At 58.6% G+C, this 15,407-nt stretch overlaps 1 protein-coding gene and 1 long non-coding RNA gene across 3 annotated transcripts in view; both read left to right on the forward strand.

Annotated features, from left to right (window-relative positions):
- Positions 1-1,109: 1,109 nt before the first annotated feature.
- Positions 1,110-2,860, forward strand: LOC115353312. The gene is made up of 2 exons (XR_003927540.1): positions 1,110-1,806; positions 2,614-2,860. It is a non-coding gene; the product is annotated as an uncharacterized LOC115353312 (long non-coding RNA).
- A 2,530-nt stretch (positions 2,861-5,390) lies between these two features.
- The window catches only part of CLPB (caseinolytic mitochondrial matrix peptidase chaperone subunit B), an 86,648-nt gene continuing 76,631 nt past the window's right edge, over positions 5,391-15,407 (forward strand). The window contains exons 1-3 of one of the 2 annotated variants that reach the window (XM_030042793.2): positions 5,391-5,697; positions 5,797-6,143; positions 10,004-10,055. In XM_030042793.2, the coding sequence (XP_029898653.1) occupies positions 5,441-5,697; positions 5,797-6,143; positions 10,004-10,055 (656 nt within the window). In that variant the 5' untranslated portion in view covers positions 5,391-5,440. Of the gene's footprint in view, positions 6,144-10,003; positions 10,056-15,407 lie in introns of both variants that reach the window. The other variant, XM_041118441.1, reaches the window with a different exon arrangement.

Below are 15,407 nucleotides of genomic sequence, written 5' to 3' on the forward strand. Positions count from 1 at the left end.
CCCCCCGCCTGCACACACGCGGGGGTGCACGCACGGGGATGCACACGCACACACACCCCCTGCCTGCACACCCAGGGGTGCACACACGCGTCCCTCGCCTGCACACGGACGTGGGTGCACGCACGGGGGTGCACACACACACACACACACACACCCCCTGCCTGCACACCCAGGGGTGCGCACACACACACACACACACACACACCCCCTGCCTGCACACCCAGGGGTGCAAACACACACACACACACACACCCCCTGCCTGCACACCCAGGGGTGCACACACGCGTCCCTCGCCTGCACACGGACGTGGGTGCACGCACGGGGGTGCACACACACACACACACACACCCACACCCTGCCTGCACACCCAGGGGTGCACACACACACACACCCCCCCCCCCCGCCTGCACACCCAGGGGTGCACACAAACATCCCTCACCTGCACACGGACGGGGGTGCACACACGCAGGTGCACACACACGTCCCTCACTTGCACACAGACATGGGTGCACGCTCAGGGGCGCACACGCGCTCACCCAGGCACACTCACACCATCCTGCACCACAACCCCTGCCTCTCGCCCCAGGGCCCCCGGTGCTGCGGGAGAGGGCCCCAGCCAAGCTGTGTTCCCCCCTCCGCACCCCGTCCTCCCCGGTTTTGAAGGATTTCCTCTGGCAGCGGGACGAAGGGGCCACGGGTGCCGACAGTGCAGGACTGGGACCCTCTCCCCGACTCGGTGCCCCATGGCAGCACCGCCACCGTCTCCCCGAGCATCATCTCTCCCCAACCGGGGACACGGGGGGCCGGTGCCTGGCAAGCGTGTCCCCCCCACCGTGCCGGTGCCAGGCCCTGCTGCGGCAGCACCGCGGTGCAGCTGGCCGGGAGCAGGAAGGCACGCTGCCATCGTTGGTGATGACTAGGAGGCAATTTTTTGGAAGAGCTGGGGCTCCCCAGCTGGCTCTGGAAATGCTGCAGACTCAGGATTTCTTTCTCTCTGCTCAGAAATGCGAAGGAAGCATCTTCCAGCTCCCGCTGCCGTGAATAACCACTTAAAGGAGGACGAAGCAGCGCGGCGTTTCCTTAACCCAGCAAAGCAAGGTCCTTCTCGGCAGCCTGGGACCTGCAGCGGGGGGGGGGGGGGGGGGGGGGGGGGGGGGGGCACAGAGCCCCTTCCCGAGCTGCGTGCCCGAGGATGGGGCCCTTCCTGGGATGTGGTAACCGGAGGAGAAGGAGGGTGTCGGGGGGTGTCACTGCCCTCAGCGCGTGTGGCACGGGGACCTTGCATCGCTGGGCTGGACGTGCCGCACTGCTGCTCCCGGGAAAAACCTGACCCAGGAAAAAGAGCCAAAGGAGGCTTTGATCACCCCGTCCCAGCCCAACACGGAGAAGCCACGAGCGGGAACCCCGCTGCCGTCACCCGTGGGTGACAGCAGGGCTGGTGACGAGGCAGGGCTGGGGACAAGGCTGGGCGCCTGGGCTTTGCTGTGGTGGGTGCGGGGGGGACCCTCTCCCCTCGTCCCCCGCTGCGCAGCCCTTCCAGACAGCCCTGTGTCTGCTCCGCTGTTGAAACCTGGGGGTTTTTCCCACCCTGTCCCCAGGCAAGCGGAGCGGGTGCCAGCATCCCGCAGCCTTTCCCAGCCCGGTCCCCCCCCCCCCGGCCGGGCAATTCCAGCTCTCACTGGGGAGCAGGAACACCCACGTCCCCAGACAGGGCCTGCCGTGCACACCGCGGTGTGCAGAACCCGAGCCCAAAATAGGACAGACGTCATCTGCAGGCCTAGAAATCCTGCCTGCGTGCGGGGCACGGTGCGAGGGGGCCAGCTGCCTGCTGGAGCTGGGCGGGGGGAGCTGGGGGAACTGGGGGAACTGGGCTGGGGGAGCTGGGCTGGGGAGCTGGGGGAACTGGGCTGGGGGAGCTAACTGGGGAACTGGGGGAGCTGGGCTGGGGAGTTGGGGGAGCTGGGCTGGGGGAGCTGGGCTGGGGAGCTGGGGAAACTGGGCTGGGGGAGCTGGGGGAACTGGGGCTGGGGGAGCTGGGCTGGGGGAGCTAACTGGGGAACTGGGGGAGCTGGGCTGGGGAACTGGGGGAGCTGGGCTGCAGAACTGGGCTGCTTGCAGTGCTGACAGCTCCTGCGAGACAACTCGCAGCCCAGCTGAAGCCCCACACTTGGGGCAGAAATGCCAATTTCTGGCTGCTCCCAGTACCCGGTGCTGGGAACAGGGACCGAGGGGACCAGCTCCCTCTCCTCCTCTCCAGGGCCGTTTCCATCTCGTTTGCATTTGCCCCGTGCTCTCCCCAAACCCAGTCCTTTCACCCCGCCATCCCCTCGTGCACCCCGGCAGCTCGCGGGAGAGATTGTGGCACGGCCAGGCTGCACGGTGCTGAGCTTGCACCAGGGCCAGCCTTAACCCTGCTCCTCCATTCTCCATCCCCCTGACAGGCTATAATTAGCAGAGTGCCCAGCTAAATTAGCCGTGCAAATGTGGCCCACACTGCCAGGCTCCACCGAGGGCTGCGGGCGTGGGGGGGCGGCTGCTGGGAGCCGGTGGGGAGATGCAAATACTGGGTTATAAAGGCTCATCGCCGAGTCGAAGAAAATGGGTTTCCTGCAGGAGGCTGCACCGCTGCGATCACCGTCGAGCTCCCACGATCTTCCCGGAGCTTTCCGGCACAGCTTGGCATGGGTCGGCGTGGCTTGGCATAGCTTGGCATGGCTTGGTGCTTCCTCGTGGTCCCAGCAGCGTCCAGCGTGAGCCCCACATTCAGCTCTTCTCTGGGGGCTGGTGGGCAGAAAGCAGATATTTAATAATGCATGGAATAAAACCAATTCTTCTCAATAAACCTGATTTTTTTCATCAACTTTTATTTTGCTTGCTAAAATGCAACTTATTAGCAACCCAGTTTAAACACCCAGAAGCCGTGTCAGGCACCAAGCTCGTTAGAGCCCATTAAAGCACTGAAGTGACGGTGCATAATGTCAAACCGTGCAAGCAGCTGCTGGAATAACGAAGAAGCGGGGAGTGCTGGCGGCTGCCGCCCCCCAGCAAATCCCAGTGTGGAAAAGGGCTCTGGGCAGCTGCAGCTTCCTCTGCACGTGGCATGGTTTAATATTGTTTTCTTCACCAAATAATGAAGCAGAAATGCCTGTTTTCCTCCTGGAGCTGTAAGTGCATGTGAGAGACGGGGCGAATTCCTCCGGTTCTGAAATATTGATGGACCTGGAGGAGAGAAACAGGAGACGCAGCCTGCTAACAGCCTGCCTGCCGTCTTCGCGCTCCTTTAGCTGCCAGATATACGAGGGTTGAGCAAAAAGCATTCCCGACCAGTGCACGATAATTTAAGCGACCATTTCTTTTGCCTTTGCGGCGAGCCCTTCTCCCAGTGAAACCCCACACGCCGCTTGCCTTTCATGTTGTCCCTTAAATATGCAATTTTATGTTTTCCTTCTCTTAAGCACCCAGTTACACGCATTTTTAGCATCTACCAAGAAGCTTTTCTCGCACAGGGCAGTGATGTACTGTGTTGTGTAGTGGCTCTGGGGACGGTGGGGAGGGTCCTGGACCGCTGCCGGCGAGCAGCCGAGGGGCCTGGGGGGCTTTTTGAGGCTTCTCAATGCCTTTTGGGGGAACGGAGGCGTCCAAGGGCGGAGAGGAGCAGAGGTGTTTGCTGGATCCATCCCTGGGTCCCTCGTGTCAGTGAGAAAGCAAAGCCCTGGCCACGCATGGGTAATTAAACCAGCATCAGGCCGGCAGGGGGGATGGAGCCGGTGGTGCCACGGGGGTGGGATGTCTGTGCGGCTGCACCGCCGGTGCTCAGTGCCTCCTGCCAGGACACGCACACGTGCACACACATGCCCTCGTGTGCACACACACTCAGTCACGTACACGCATGCACACGCATGTGCACTCATACAGACAGGCAGGCACACACACTCACAGGCACGTACGTGCATGCACACACGTGATTCACACGTGTGCATGCACACACACAGTTCGCGTGCATGCACAGACACGTGCACTCCCGCACACACGCACGCCCACAGAGACACGCGCGCGCGCGCACAGGTGCGCTCACGCACCTCGCACGCACACACGCACAGGTGCGCTCAGACGCAGGCGTGCACACACAGGTCGCACACACGTGTGCACGCACGCTGGGGCAGGCCCGGCGGGACCCCTTCACACCCCACGCAGGGCCGGCTCTGCCGGCCGTGCAGAGCAGCGGGTGGGCTCTCCCAGGGGCAGACGGTGCCCGGCCAGCTCGGGGGCCGGGGTACGGGCTGCCTCTCCGGGCTGCTCCCACCCTACGGTGATCCCCGCTCCGCTCCCTTCCCGCACGCTGCCTGGGGGGCTCCGGGCCGGGCCGGGCAGACCCAGGGTGCTGCCTGTCCTCTACTGCGGCGTGAGGCGGGACAGAGCCGGCTGCTCCCCTCCGAGGCCACGGCGCGGGGCAGGGTCCGCAGGGACGGTGGCACGGAGCAGGAGCGGGACACGCGGGAGCAGCGGTGCAAGGCAGGGAGAGGCCCCGCGTGCGACTCCCACATCAGCAGGACCGAGCCCACCCGGGTGTGCAAATCCCCCCCCCCCCCAGCCGAGGCTGCCGGAGGTCTTTGCTCCCCGATTTCCCGCCCCGATGCCGCTCATCCCGGGGTGCCCACCCGGGATTTCCCAGGGGACGGCAGGGCCGCCGCAGGAGACGGGAGCGCCTGTGGGTGTGCGAGCCCCGCACGGGTGTGCGAAGGGCTCCGGCAGGGCCCGCGGCGTGTGCGCACACACGCGTGCGTACGTGCGCGTGCAGGGCCGCGCGTGTGCGTACCCGTGAGAGAGCGCGTGTGTGCGGACGCGGGTGTGTACGAGCTCCCGCGCGCACGCGCCGGCCTGTGCACGCGAGCGTGCGCAAGCGCCGAGGGGCGTGCACGCGTGTGTGCAAGCCCATGCACACGCGTGTGCGAGCCCGTGTCCCGTCCCCCCACAACGGGGCGCAGGCGTGCGGGCGCCTCCCTGCCGGCGCACGTGCTTGTGCACCGCGCGTGCGCGCGTGGCGGCGTGTGTGCACGCGCACCCGTGTGTCCACACACGCGTGTGCGCAGGGGGGGGGGGGTGTGTGTGTGTGAGCACAAGCGTTCAGGCCCACCCGGGTCTTGAACCTGGGTCCCTCAGCGGCACTTCCCCCGCTCTGCCGTTTCCCGGCCTGCCCCGCGCGTGGGCGGGCCTTGCCGCGGCGCACCCTGGGGGTTGTAGTCCGCGGCGACGGGGACAGCGCGGGGTCAGGGCGCGGCGAGGACTACAGCTCCCAGCAGGCTTTGCGCGCGACCCCGCGCCGACGCCCTGCTCTCGCCGGGCAGCCGGCGGCCGCCATCTTGATTCGCCGGTCTTCAGCGGCGGTGCCGGGGGGGGGGGGGGGTGTGGGGGAAGGTACCAGCGGCGGAGCGCGGGGACGATGCTGGCCTCCCTGGTGTCCCGCCCGCCGCCGCCGGGTCTGGCGCGGCTCCTCCGGAGGCGGTCGTGGCCCTCACGGGTTGCCTTCGGGTTTCCGGTAGTGGCTGAGGGAACCGGGACCGGTGGGCCGCGGTTGTTCCCGCCTTCGGCCGCCAGGGGGCGCCGCGAAACCACGCTGACGCCCAGCGCGAGGCTGTCATGGCGGGCCGCGGCCTGCGGGGGGCGACAGCGGGGCCCGGGGGAGAGACCCCCGGTAACGGGGCCGGGCCCCGGGGGCAGACCCCTGGTAACGGGGCCGGGCCCGGGGGTGAGACCCCTCGTAACGGGGCCGGGCCCGGGGGGCTCCCCCTTAGCAGTGGGGCCGGGCCCGGGGGACACCCCCATAGAAATGGGGCCAGGCCCAAAGCGGAGCCCCACGGCGGAGGGACCGGGGCTGCAGATCCCAAGCCTGGCCCTGCTGCGGACCCCCAGACCGAGCACCACCGGCCTGGCTGGAGCAGGCTGCCCCGTGCCGGGGCGGTCGGGCCTGGCGATGTCCCTTGGAGAGCCGGTGCTGTGGCCCTCGGGTGCTGAGCGGTGCTGTCGTCACGGAGGAGACCCCGGCGGGAGTCGGAGCGGAGGTGGGAGCTGCCCCCCAGGAGCTGCGGTGCCTGCCCTCGTCGCTGTGCTGGCGTACTGCTACATCAGGGACCACCTGTCCAAGGGTGACTATCGCCGCTTCGCTGGCCCCGGGGTGGGAGAGGGCTTGATGCGGAGCAGAGGAGCTTGTGCCCCTCGGGGAGGGGGGCGTGGGGGTCCCTCCTTGGAGATGGAGCCTGCCTGCTGGCGCTGGCCTGGGAAACCCTCCAGGGAAAGTGTTGTCCTTGATCCCTAGCCCAGAGGTGTGCTGGTCTGTGACAGATACCCAAGCTCTTCTGTAGTGTGAAGATAATGCTCCTCACGCTTGCCACCAAAATAGAATAGCCAGCGCTCTTGTTGGCTGCACCCCAGCCCGTCTCTGCGGACGGTTTTGTGATGTGTGTTGGGAGAGGACCTGGCTCCAAGACCCTGTGGGTGACAAGGCTGGCAGGGGAGGGTTTGAACTGTCAGGGTGCATGTTCTCCACAGGGCCGGCTGTCCCCAGTGCTCTGCTTTGAACATAGGATATTTTGGGCAAGTACAAAGGTTTTGGAGTTGGGAAGGGATTAAGTTACTACCCTGATAAGCCCAAGGTTTCTCACAGAGTGGCTTATGTCCACCCCGCTGTGGGAAATAAGCAGTTGGTGGGTGGCCACAAGCCCTTGTTGCCCCAGCATTAGCTTTGGATCTAGGAAGGCTGACGTGTGTCTGAGCTGAAGCGCACAGGATAGTCCTAGTAATCTGTTGGGGCAAATTGCATGCTTATAGGTTGATGCATGACTGTAGGTTTGCGCCACAGCAAGTCCCATTCTCGGCACTCATGCAGCGTTTTGTGTTTGGGAGTATTTGGGGTGCAGTCCTACGCTTGGCCTCTCTGCCCCAGGTTGTTGTCACCCTGCTTTCCTGCTGCAGGACAGGAGATGGAGTGGCCTCGTTGGTGTTACTGGTCAAGGTGGTGGTGGAGCAGAGACATCTTTGCTGCTCTTGCTGTGTGCCAGGCACACAGGGCATCAACCTTCAGACCTTCAGCTGAGCAAGGTCAGGATCCAGGGTCGGTACAAGCTCCAGAAGAGATGGTGTGCGCACAAGGGGGGCCTTCGCTGCGGTCCCTTCGTCATGAACCAGCGCTCACTGCTCACGGGCTTGGGCTTGTGGGCAATGAGCTCATCCGCTGCTGTGACAGAGGCCTGGGACGGGGGGGGCTGTGACTTCAGAGCAGGACGCTTTACTCAGTGGTTTCAGGCACGTCAGAGGTTGGTTTCCCTGTGAGTAATGTGCCAACTGCTGCGCTGGGCTGCTGGGTTGGTTACCCAGGAGGTTTCACCATCATTGTGTAATTAGTGCTTAGGAAAGGTCTGTGAGATCAAGGTCTGGCTTTGTTGCAGGAGCCGGTTTGTGGACTGGTTAGTGTTTAGAGCCAGGAAGCCACGTGGCTTTGGCTGCGGGCAGAGGGGACAGAGCCACGAGTGCCCCAAACCCTGCAGCCAGGGAGGCAGGGAGAGTGCAGGAAGCAAGCAGGCGAGACGTTTTCCCGGAGAGGGCAGGGATGCAGGGACACGGTTGCGGAAGGTCAGGGCCAGAGAGCTCAAGGGTCCCTGCAGAGCTTGCTGAGCCAGGCCACGTGTTGGAGAGCTTTCCCCTCACTCTCGCTTTGTGGGTGGATTTGGGAAAGCCCCATGTTGTTTTTTACTAGGTACTGCGTGCAGCTCTGGTGTCCTCAGCACAGGAGAGACATGGACCTGTTGGAGTGAATCCAGAGGGAGGAGGCCACAAAAATGATCAGAGGGCTGGAACACCTCTGCTGTGAGGAAAGTCTGAGAGAGTTGGGATTGTTCAGCCTGGAGAAGAGAAGGCACTGGGAAGACCTTATTGCAGCCTTTCAGTACTTAAAGGGGACTTATAAGAAAGATGGGGACAGACTTTTTAGTAGGGCCTGTAGTGATAGGACAAGGGGTAATTGTTTTAAACTAAAAGAGGGCAGATTCAGACTAGATATAAGGAAGAAATGTTTTACGTTGAGGGTGGTGAAACACTGGCCCAGGTTGCCCAGAGAGGTGGTCGATGCCCCATCCCTGGACACATTCAAGGTCAGGTTGGACGGGGCTCTGAGCACCTTGATCTGGTTGAAGATGTCGCTGCCCATGGCAGGGGGGTTGGACTAGATGACCTTGAGAGGTTCCTTCCAACCCAAACTGTTCTGTGATTCTATGACTGGGAGGAGGACACTGTGCTGGGCCGAAGTCCAGGTTGCGGTGGCTGAACGCTCGGTAACTCAGACACCAAGGGTTGTTTGGCCCCAACTGCCTGGAGTTTACCCCGTGTCTTGGGCAGGCCTGAGTGCCCCGTGCTGCCGGTGCTCTGCTGTGGTATCCAGGCCAGCAAGCAGCCATCATCACCCCGGGGCGGGGACACACACATAAACACACCCGCTGCTCCCCTCTGACATGCTCAGCCTGGTGAATTGTCCTTGAGACAGCACACTGCCCAGGTAAACCCCCAGTGCCCACTGATCTCGGCTTTCCTAATAAGGCCACAAGCAGTCTGTGCTGGAAAGCTCTTAGTTTGGATGCACCGATGACAGCCAAAATAGCTCCCTGCAGCACGTTGACTGCCGTTACTTTCAGGGCAGCAGAGGAAACGTTGAGGTTTGTGGTGCAGCTCGAACCTCTGCAGAAAGCTGGCTGCTGGGCTGAACTGTAATTGTTGCCTCTGTCCATTTGTGGCTGTATGTTCTCTCAGGAGAGAGGGACCCTCACCCCAGGACCAGGGGATGGGGCGTGCAGGACACAGCCCTGTCTGCTGGGGCTGCTCTCCAGGGAGGCAGGTTGACAATGCAAGGCAGAAGACTGAGCCACAGGCACAAATGACTTGGAAAAGGGAAAGGAGGCAGAAAATGTTGGGGAGAGAGCAGGAAGCACCTGAAGGCTGGTAAGAATTGGGGAGAATTGTCCCAGCTTCCCAAATACCCCGGTGCAGCTGTGCTGGCTGCACTGTTTTTGAACAACTCCTGCTCCAGCAGCTCTGTGCATCTTGGAGTCAGAGCTGGGGTGCTGTCCTTACCCCCTCTAGCCAGGAGATGTCATTCTAAGCCTGTGGTAGGAACTCACTGGCCTTGCTGTGATGTCTGGAAACCTCTGGCTGACGCAGTGCCTGCCTGGGCTGACTGTGCCAGCTGCCCCATAATGCCTGCTGCAGCTTGGAGCCCACCATTTGTGGGGTTTGCTTTGCAAACACAGGAGAAGTCTTTGTTTCTCCAGTTGTTGATGCAGTTGGTTCCTTGCTGGAGCCGCTGCTGGCTTGCCCTCAGCCCCGGGTGGCCGAGCAGGACCTTTCCCCTCTGCTCCAGCCTTTTGCTGGGCCCATCCCATGGCACCTTCCAAGCCAGAGACTGGCAGCACCCACAGTCGTGAGCTGAGGTAGTTTCCTGCAGACATGGGTGATCTCTGGCAGGCTGGGAGAGACTGGTCTCCCAGGGAGGAGCAATTTACAGCCCTGGCTGTGTCTGCTGAGGTGCTGCCCGGGGGATCTCTCGTGTTATGATGCGGCATGCAGGGAGCTGCTGTTTCAGCTGGCTGAGCATCCGCGTTTGGGCTAGGAGAGGCGAGGAAGGGACTTGTGCAGCCAGGCCAGGGATTCAGCTTGCACACAGGTTCCCATGTGTCTGCTCATGACTGCCTTTTGAGAACTGCTGTTCAGTCCTGCCTTCCCCAGAGCCTAGCACCGGGGCTTGCAGGGAGGCTGTGGGAAGTCAGCAAGCAAGGGATTTTGGAGTAACCTGCTCGCAGAAATAGATCCTTCCTAACCTGTGGTGTTTGATAACAGCTGTAAGCACAGGCCCTGCCTTCTCTGCTGGAGTGGCCTGTGCCACCTCCAGGTTATTATGTGTGTGTGTGTGTGTGTGTGTGTTTCACTGCTAACTCACTTTCCCGTCTTTTTCTGCTTTCAGAAGATGCTCTGCTGGAAGCTGCGAGGATCAACAACGTTTCGGAAGTCAACAGGTGAGCAGGCTTTACAGAGGTGTGAGAGAACAGCGCTGCCGAGGGGGTGGGAAGGCAGGAAAGCTCTGTCAGCACTTGGCGAAGGGGTGGGCTCATCCTCGTTTCTCGCTGTGACTCGGCATTTTTTCATGTGTGGGTAGGCATCCCAAGGCAGAGCTCCTGGGATAGAGCAGCGGGGGCTGGCTGCTTCCACCGCCTTTGGGGTGTTCACCTTGCCATCTCGGATCCTGAGTGGGTCAGAAGGGACGGTGAGCGCAGTTACCTGTGAAGTGGAAGATGGATCACAGATCCCTGTGCTGGGAGAGGACAAAGCCTGAGGCCGTGCAGTGCAGCGTGGTGCGGATGTACCCCTCCAGGCCAGAAGCCGCAGAGCCTCGTTTGTCGGGGTCTCTCTGTGAACGAGCAACCCTTGTGGGCTCCTCAGCCAGAGCCAGCAGCTCTCCAGCCCGCACAGGGGCTTGTGTCCCACAAGGAGCACAGGAGAGAGCTCGGGTCTGCCTGTGCTGCCCAAGCCGACCTGTCAGGGAAGTGGCTGGTTGGGTGGCCAAGCACGTGCCTGTTAGGGCGTTGAGCTGTCCGTGTGCTCCTGTCCCACAGGCAATGGGCCTCAAGCGCTCTTGTTGCTGTTGGCCTCGCCTGCCTCTGTTGGGGTTCCGCCATGGCATCATTGGGGAGCTTGTCTAGCAGTGTTAAATTTCCTGGGGTGTTAATGAATGAGCGCGTTTCTCAGGCCCAACGTGTGACCAGTCCCCGAGAGGCACGTTTGCTCTCTGCCCACCAAATCCTCCTGCAGCTGTAGCTCTGGGGAGGGACGTGGATTGGCTCGAGTGGTTCCCAGGATGGTTTGTGAGCAGCAGTGCTGCATTAACGAAATATGTCTGCTGGCAGGCCAGCACTGACCTCATCTGCAGCGAGTGCCAGGGACTCAGTCTGGAGCTGTGTGGGGGAAACAAATGTCCTGAAAACGCAGGGTGAAGAGAAGTGTCTGAGAACCAGGCGGAGCTGCTTGTCCAGCAGAGCTCGGCCATCCTGCCTGCTTTCTCTCAGTAACCCAGTGGTGATGAGGTCTCCCATGCCCCAAGTGCCACCCTCAACCAGTACAGAATTAAGATTTTTTTTTTTGGTAGCCTGGCAGCTTGCATAGGACAGGAGTGGACATTGCTGCTCTCCTGTGTTCACCACACCTGATGTTTCTCTTTGGCTGAGATCTCCCACCCAGTGCAGGCATCCAGGGAGCTCGGTGCTGCCAACTGCTCTCCTTGCGTCCTCCTGCGGCAGGGGAGGAGAGCCCTCCTGGCCTGCAGCCAGGGGATGCTCCTTCCAGTCTCCGGGATCTCAAGAGGAAGCAGCCTGACTCTGCTGCACCCCGGGGCTGAGATCTGGCCTAGATCAAGGACTGAAGAGGATATTGGTGTGCAGCTAATTGGCACATGTGTTCTGCTGTTTGTAATTGCAGGAAACTGCTGCTTAGGGATGTCTGGGTGATTTGTGAGCCTGGTCAGGCAGAGCAGTGAGAGGGATGCTCTGTGCTCCCCCTGATTAGGGAAGGGCTGGCAGCTGTACACAGTCCAGCTGTGCTGTTCATCCATGGCCTCTCCCTTTGTTTCTGTGCTCTTTCCTTCCAGTCCCGCTTCCTGGGAAGCTGCCTTCCCCCTGCAGCACCCCCTGTGTTTGGAGCTCCCTGCCTACCTGTGTCTGGCACATGCCTTTGCTGCCAGGCATGGGCAGGGGACTGTGAAAACTACTGACTCTCTCCCTGCTGCAGGCAGCTTCGGCCTCTGCTTTACAACAAGCTTCCACAACCCAGGAACCCCACGGCTGCTGCAGAGCTGACAGAGGAGGCAGGAACAGGGCTCTTGCTCTTGCCACCTGCAAGGGGTAAAGCCCAAATTCAGTCTTAGCAGGGCAGGAGTCTGACATTCAGCTGAGCAGTGTGGGCTGCACCCGGGAGAGGGCAGCGCCGTCCACGTAACACTGTTGGTGACTCGTCCTGGCCTCCCCGGACAGTGCTGTCCCCTGCCTGCTCTCCCCTCTGATCCACACAACTCGCTGGTGGTGAGTTAGGAGAGGGGAGGCTGGTGTGACAGAGTTTTCTAATACAGCTTTAGACTCATTTAAACTCTCTCCCATGGCCTAGTGTCTTGGTATAATAACTTAAAGGCAGTGAAAAGCTGGTGGTGCGATAGGGCTGAACTCCTGCACGCTGTCTTGCTCAGGCTTCACAGAGCGATTCAAGACACATGTTCTCTGCTGTTCAGCAACCTGTCTCATTAGGCCGTGCCAGGAAAGCTGAGCAGAGACATGTTGCTGCTCGTGTTGTGGAGCAGTTGCTGATGTTGTTCAGTTTTCCAGCCTTTTGGCTCAAAGACTATTAGAAGAAGCAGCCAGATGTTTATAATTCTCCAGACCACGTCCTCTGCTACACGCTCTCTTCATCTGCTGCTGGGGACTTGTTTTCCCTTGCTGTGCAAACTGGGGAGCTGGCCTTTTTCAAGTGCCTTGTTCAGCTGATGGCTTGTTGTGGCCCTTTACGCATTAAAACATTGTAATACAATGACTAGGAAATGCAGTCTTTTGGTCTGAAGTGTAGAAAATGGACGTGTGAGAGAGGGTGGTGTGAGGTGCAAAGAAGATATTTTTAAAACCATGAGTTAAGTCATAGTTGTGCTTAACTGCAGCGGGAAAACAGGGTAGAGAGAGGCTCCAAGGCAGTTTGGAGCAGAGGCTGTGCTATAAGCAAAGAACTGAAGAGCTTTTAGGATAACTGTGTCCCTTATCCCAAAAGAGTTGTGTGTTCTCTCTTGGAAGAGAGTGCCTCCATCACCCTAACAGCCACCTGTAGGATGATGGAGTCAAGGCTATCATCCTTGTGGAAAATCCCCATAGAGGATTTGAATGCCAGCAAGGATAACTGGTATCTGTTTCCTAAAATGAATGATAGTCAAAGAACGGGAGGTGTAGAGGCCCTGGCGTGTGTGTCCATAACCTACTGCCTCTTTTGAGGTTGTGTTCCTGAAAAGTGTGATGGTGCAATGAAGAGTGAAACAATTTTTCCTGTAGGAATTACTGTAAGGAGGGATTTTATGTGGGGACTTCAGAAATACACCTTAAATACACAGGAACAGGGTGCATGATGTTAAAGATGGAGGGGCAGGAGCAGTAGCATCAGAATCATCAACCAGAGAAGATGCTGGCTTTTTGGAGCCTGGCTCTTCAGAGCAGGTCACCCTTCCAGAAGACCTCAGCCTCCCCGTTGTCAAGTGTAAATCTTCCAGTGCGGGTCTTCTCACTGCCTCTTTCTGAGTATTTACATCTCATCATCATATTCCTCAAATTAAAGTCAATCACATCAGTTGAGTAGGAAGGTCAGAAGATGGGGTAGTGGCAATGGTTAGAGGAGCACAACATCAGGCAGCTACAGAACTCCTAAACGATGTATGGAGAAGCAACAGATAGCAGGGTGCTGTTGTATAAGTGCTTCCACGTGCGTAAGGAAGTGGATGACACTACTCAGATTATGCTGTACTAAAGAGCTCACGTTTCACAAAGCTGCAGGCAAACACGCTGCTTTGTTCCAGCCGTCAGGATGTGAATGGAGTCAGAAAATAAGTGATACAGTTATACAAAATTAAAAGCATTTGATCTTGGAAGCCAAGCTGTCCTATGCCTGTCCAGATCTTCTGTCTGGGAACCCAAGAAGCACATGCACAGGTGAAAATTGGGCTGAAGGGACTGAAAGGAGGGTTTGTGTCAGGGACACTTGGGCAGCATGTGAATTTGCCTCGGGCTGGTTAGCAGCAGTGCTTCTGCACTAGTGTCTCTCTGAGTTTGGGCTAGGATACTTACACAAGCCAGCCAAGCTCTACTCACAAACAGCGTACAGAGCACCTTACTCTGAAAGGCTTTCTCTGGGTCCTTTTTTGCTGCTAGATAGGGAAAGTGATGAGACATAATGAGTGTTAATTCAGCCGGTAACTGGAAATTTCTCAATTGGGCTTGGAAAGACTAAGGTTATGAATATCGGAAATGAATGGGAGGCTTTTGGTCAGGGGAATTTCACGTTATTCTGACCAGCAACTTTTTCCTTGGTTAAGGATGAACAGGCCTTTCAAACAGACCAGGCAGACCTCACATTAACACACACGTTAGTACTGCTGCAGGAAGGATCACTTGTCTAAAGGTTGGATCCAGCCCCTGAGCCATAGGCTCTCCTCTTCCCTGTTTCCTCTTAGCTCCCAGACAGGTTTTCTCATCTTTACCCACTTGTTAAATGCAAGAAACCAGGCTGAAATCTTGATCAAGATCAAGGAACGTGTTAACTTCTGAGACCATTCCTTTTGGGAGTGTGTGGCAAACCAGCTATTCTCTTCAAGCCCTTCATGCTGTTAGGCAATGCAGAAGATAACACCTAATTAATGTGGATAGTTTAATTTCCCTCAACCTCAGTTGTTCCACGCATTTGGAGGGAAAGCAAGAAGCAAAGCCATAAAGAATTACTGCCTCAATCCCCCTTGTGTTTATATTCAGTATTTATATTGATTCTCTGTGTTCCAGCTTTGTTTCTTAATAAGCCACCCACAAAAGTGCAGGCTTACAGCGGAGTTTCCTTGCCAGATAAATATGATGGAACAGTATTCTCATAAGCACTGTACAACTGTGACTCATGGAAACACGGTGCATATGTCAGTTGGCTGTTATCAGGCTCATTCATAACAGCAGGCAGCAACCCAAATCTGCATGTTAATGAGATGTGGAGATGACCAGGCGCTCTCCTCCTCTCGGAGGGATCCAGTCAGACATGGTGCTGGGGCTGGAAGCTCCATGTCAGCTCCTGCAGCTGGTTTTGTTCTCTCCAGGCTGATTTTTAGGTGGAGGGTTGCAGAAACAGATAAGTCAAGCTTGATCGCCCCAAATGGTGATGTCTCCCTTTTGGTCAAGCAGCCGAGAATCGCTCATCTTGTTGTCTCTGACTCATCGTTGCGCTGCCTTCTGCCAGACTGTGTCTGTCTCTTCTCCCTTGTTTTGTAGGCAACAAAGCTCGTTGAGCAAGAGATCCCTTCTGCAGCAAGATGGGATTTGGCCCAGCCTCGGCTGCTGGCAATGACAGGGTTACACCCAATAAATGGTCCTGATCCCAACGGCAAGAACACCCTGCTCTGCCCAGTTGGGAGGAGGGTGGTCCTGGTCTGTTACCAGCCTTGCTATCCCCTGCTTCCAGTCCTCTGAGAGCATGACATCTCCCCTTGCTGTCACAGAGAGGTTTGCTGCCCACCAGCATGGTGCTCCAGGGATGTTCAGTCCCCACATAGTTCTAATTCAGATCAGTAGCAGAAATGCTGATGTGGGATGTAC

Source organism: Aquila chrysaetos, chromosome 19, assembly GCF_900496995.4.
Source record: "Aquila chrysaetos chrysaetos chromosome 19, bAquChr1.4, whole genome shotgun sequence".
Lineage (NCBI taxonomy): Eukaryota > Metazoa > Chordata > Aves > Accipitriformes > Accipitridae > Aquila > Aquila chrysaetos.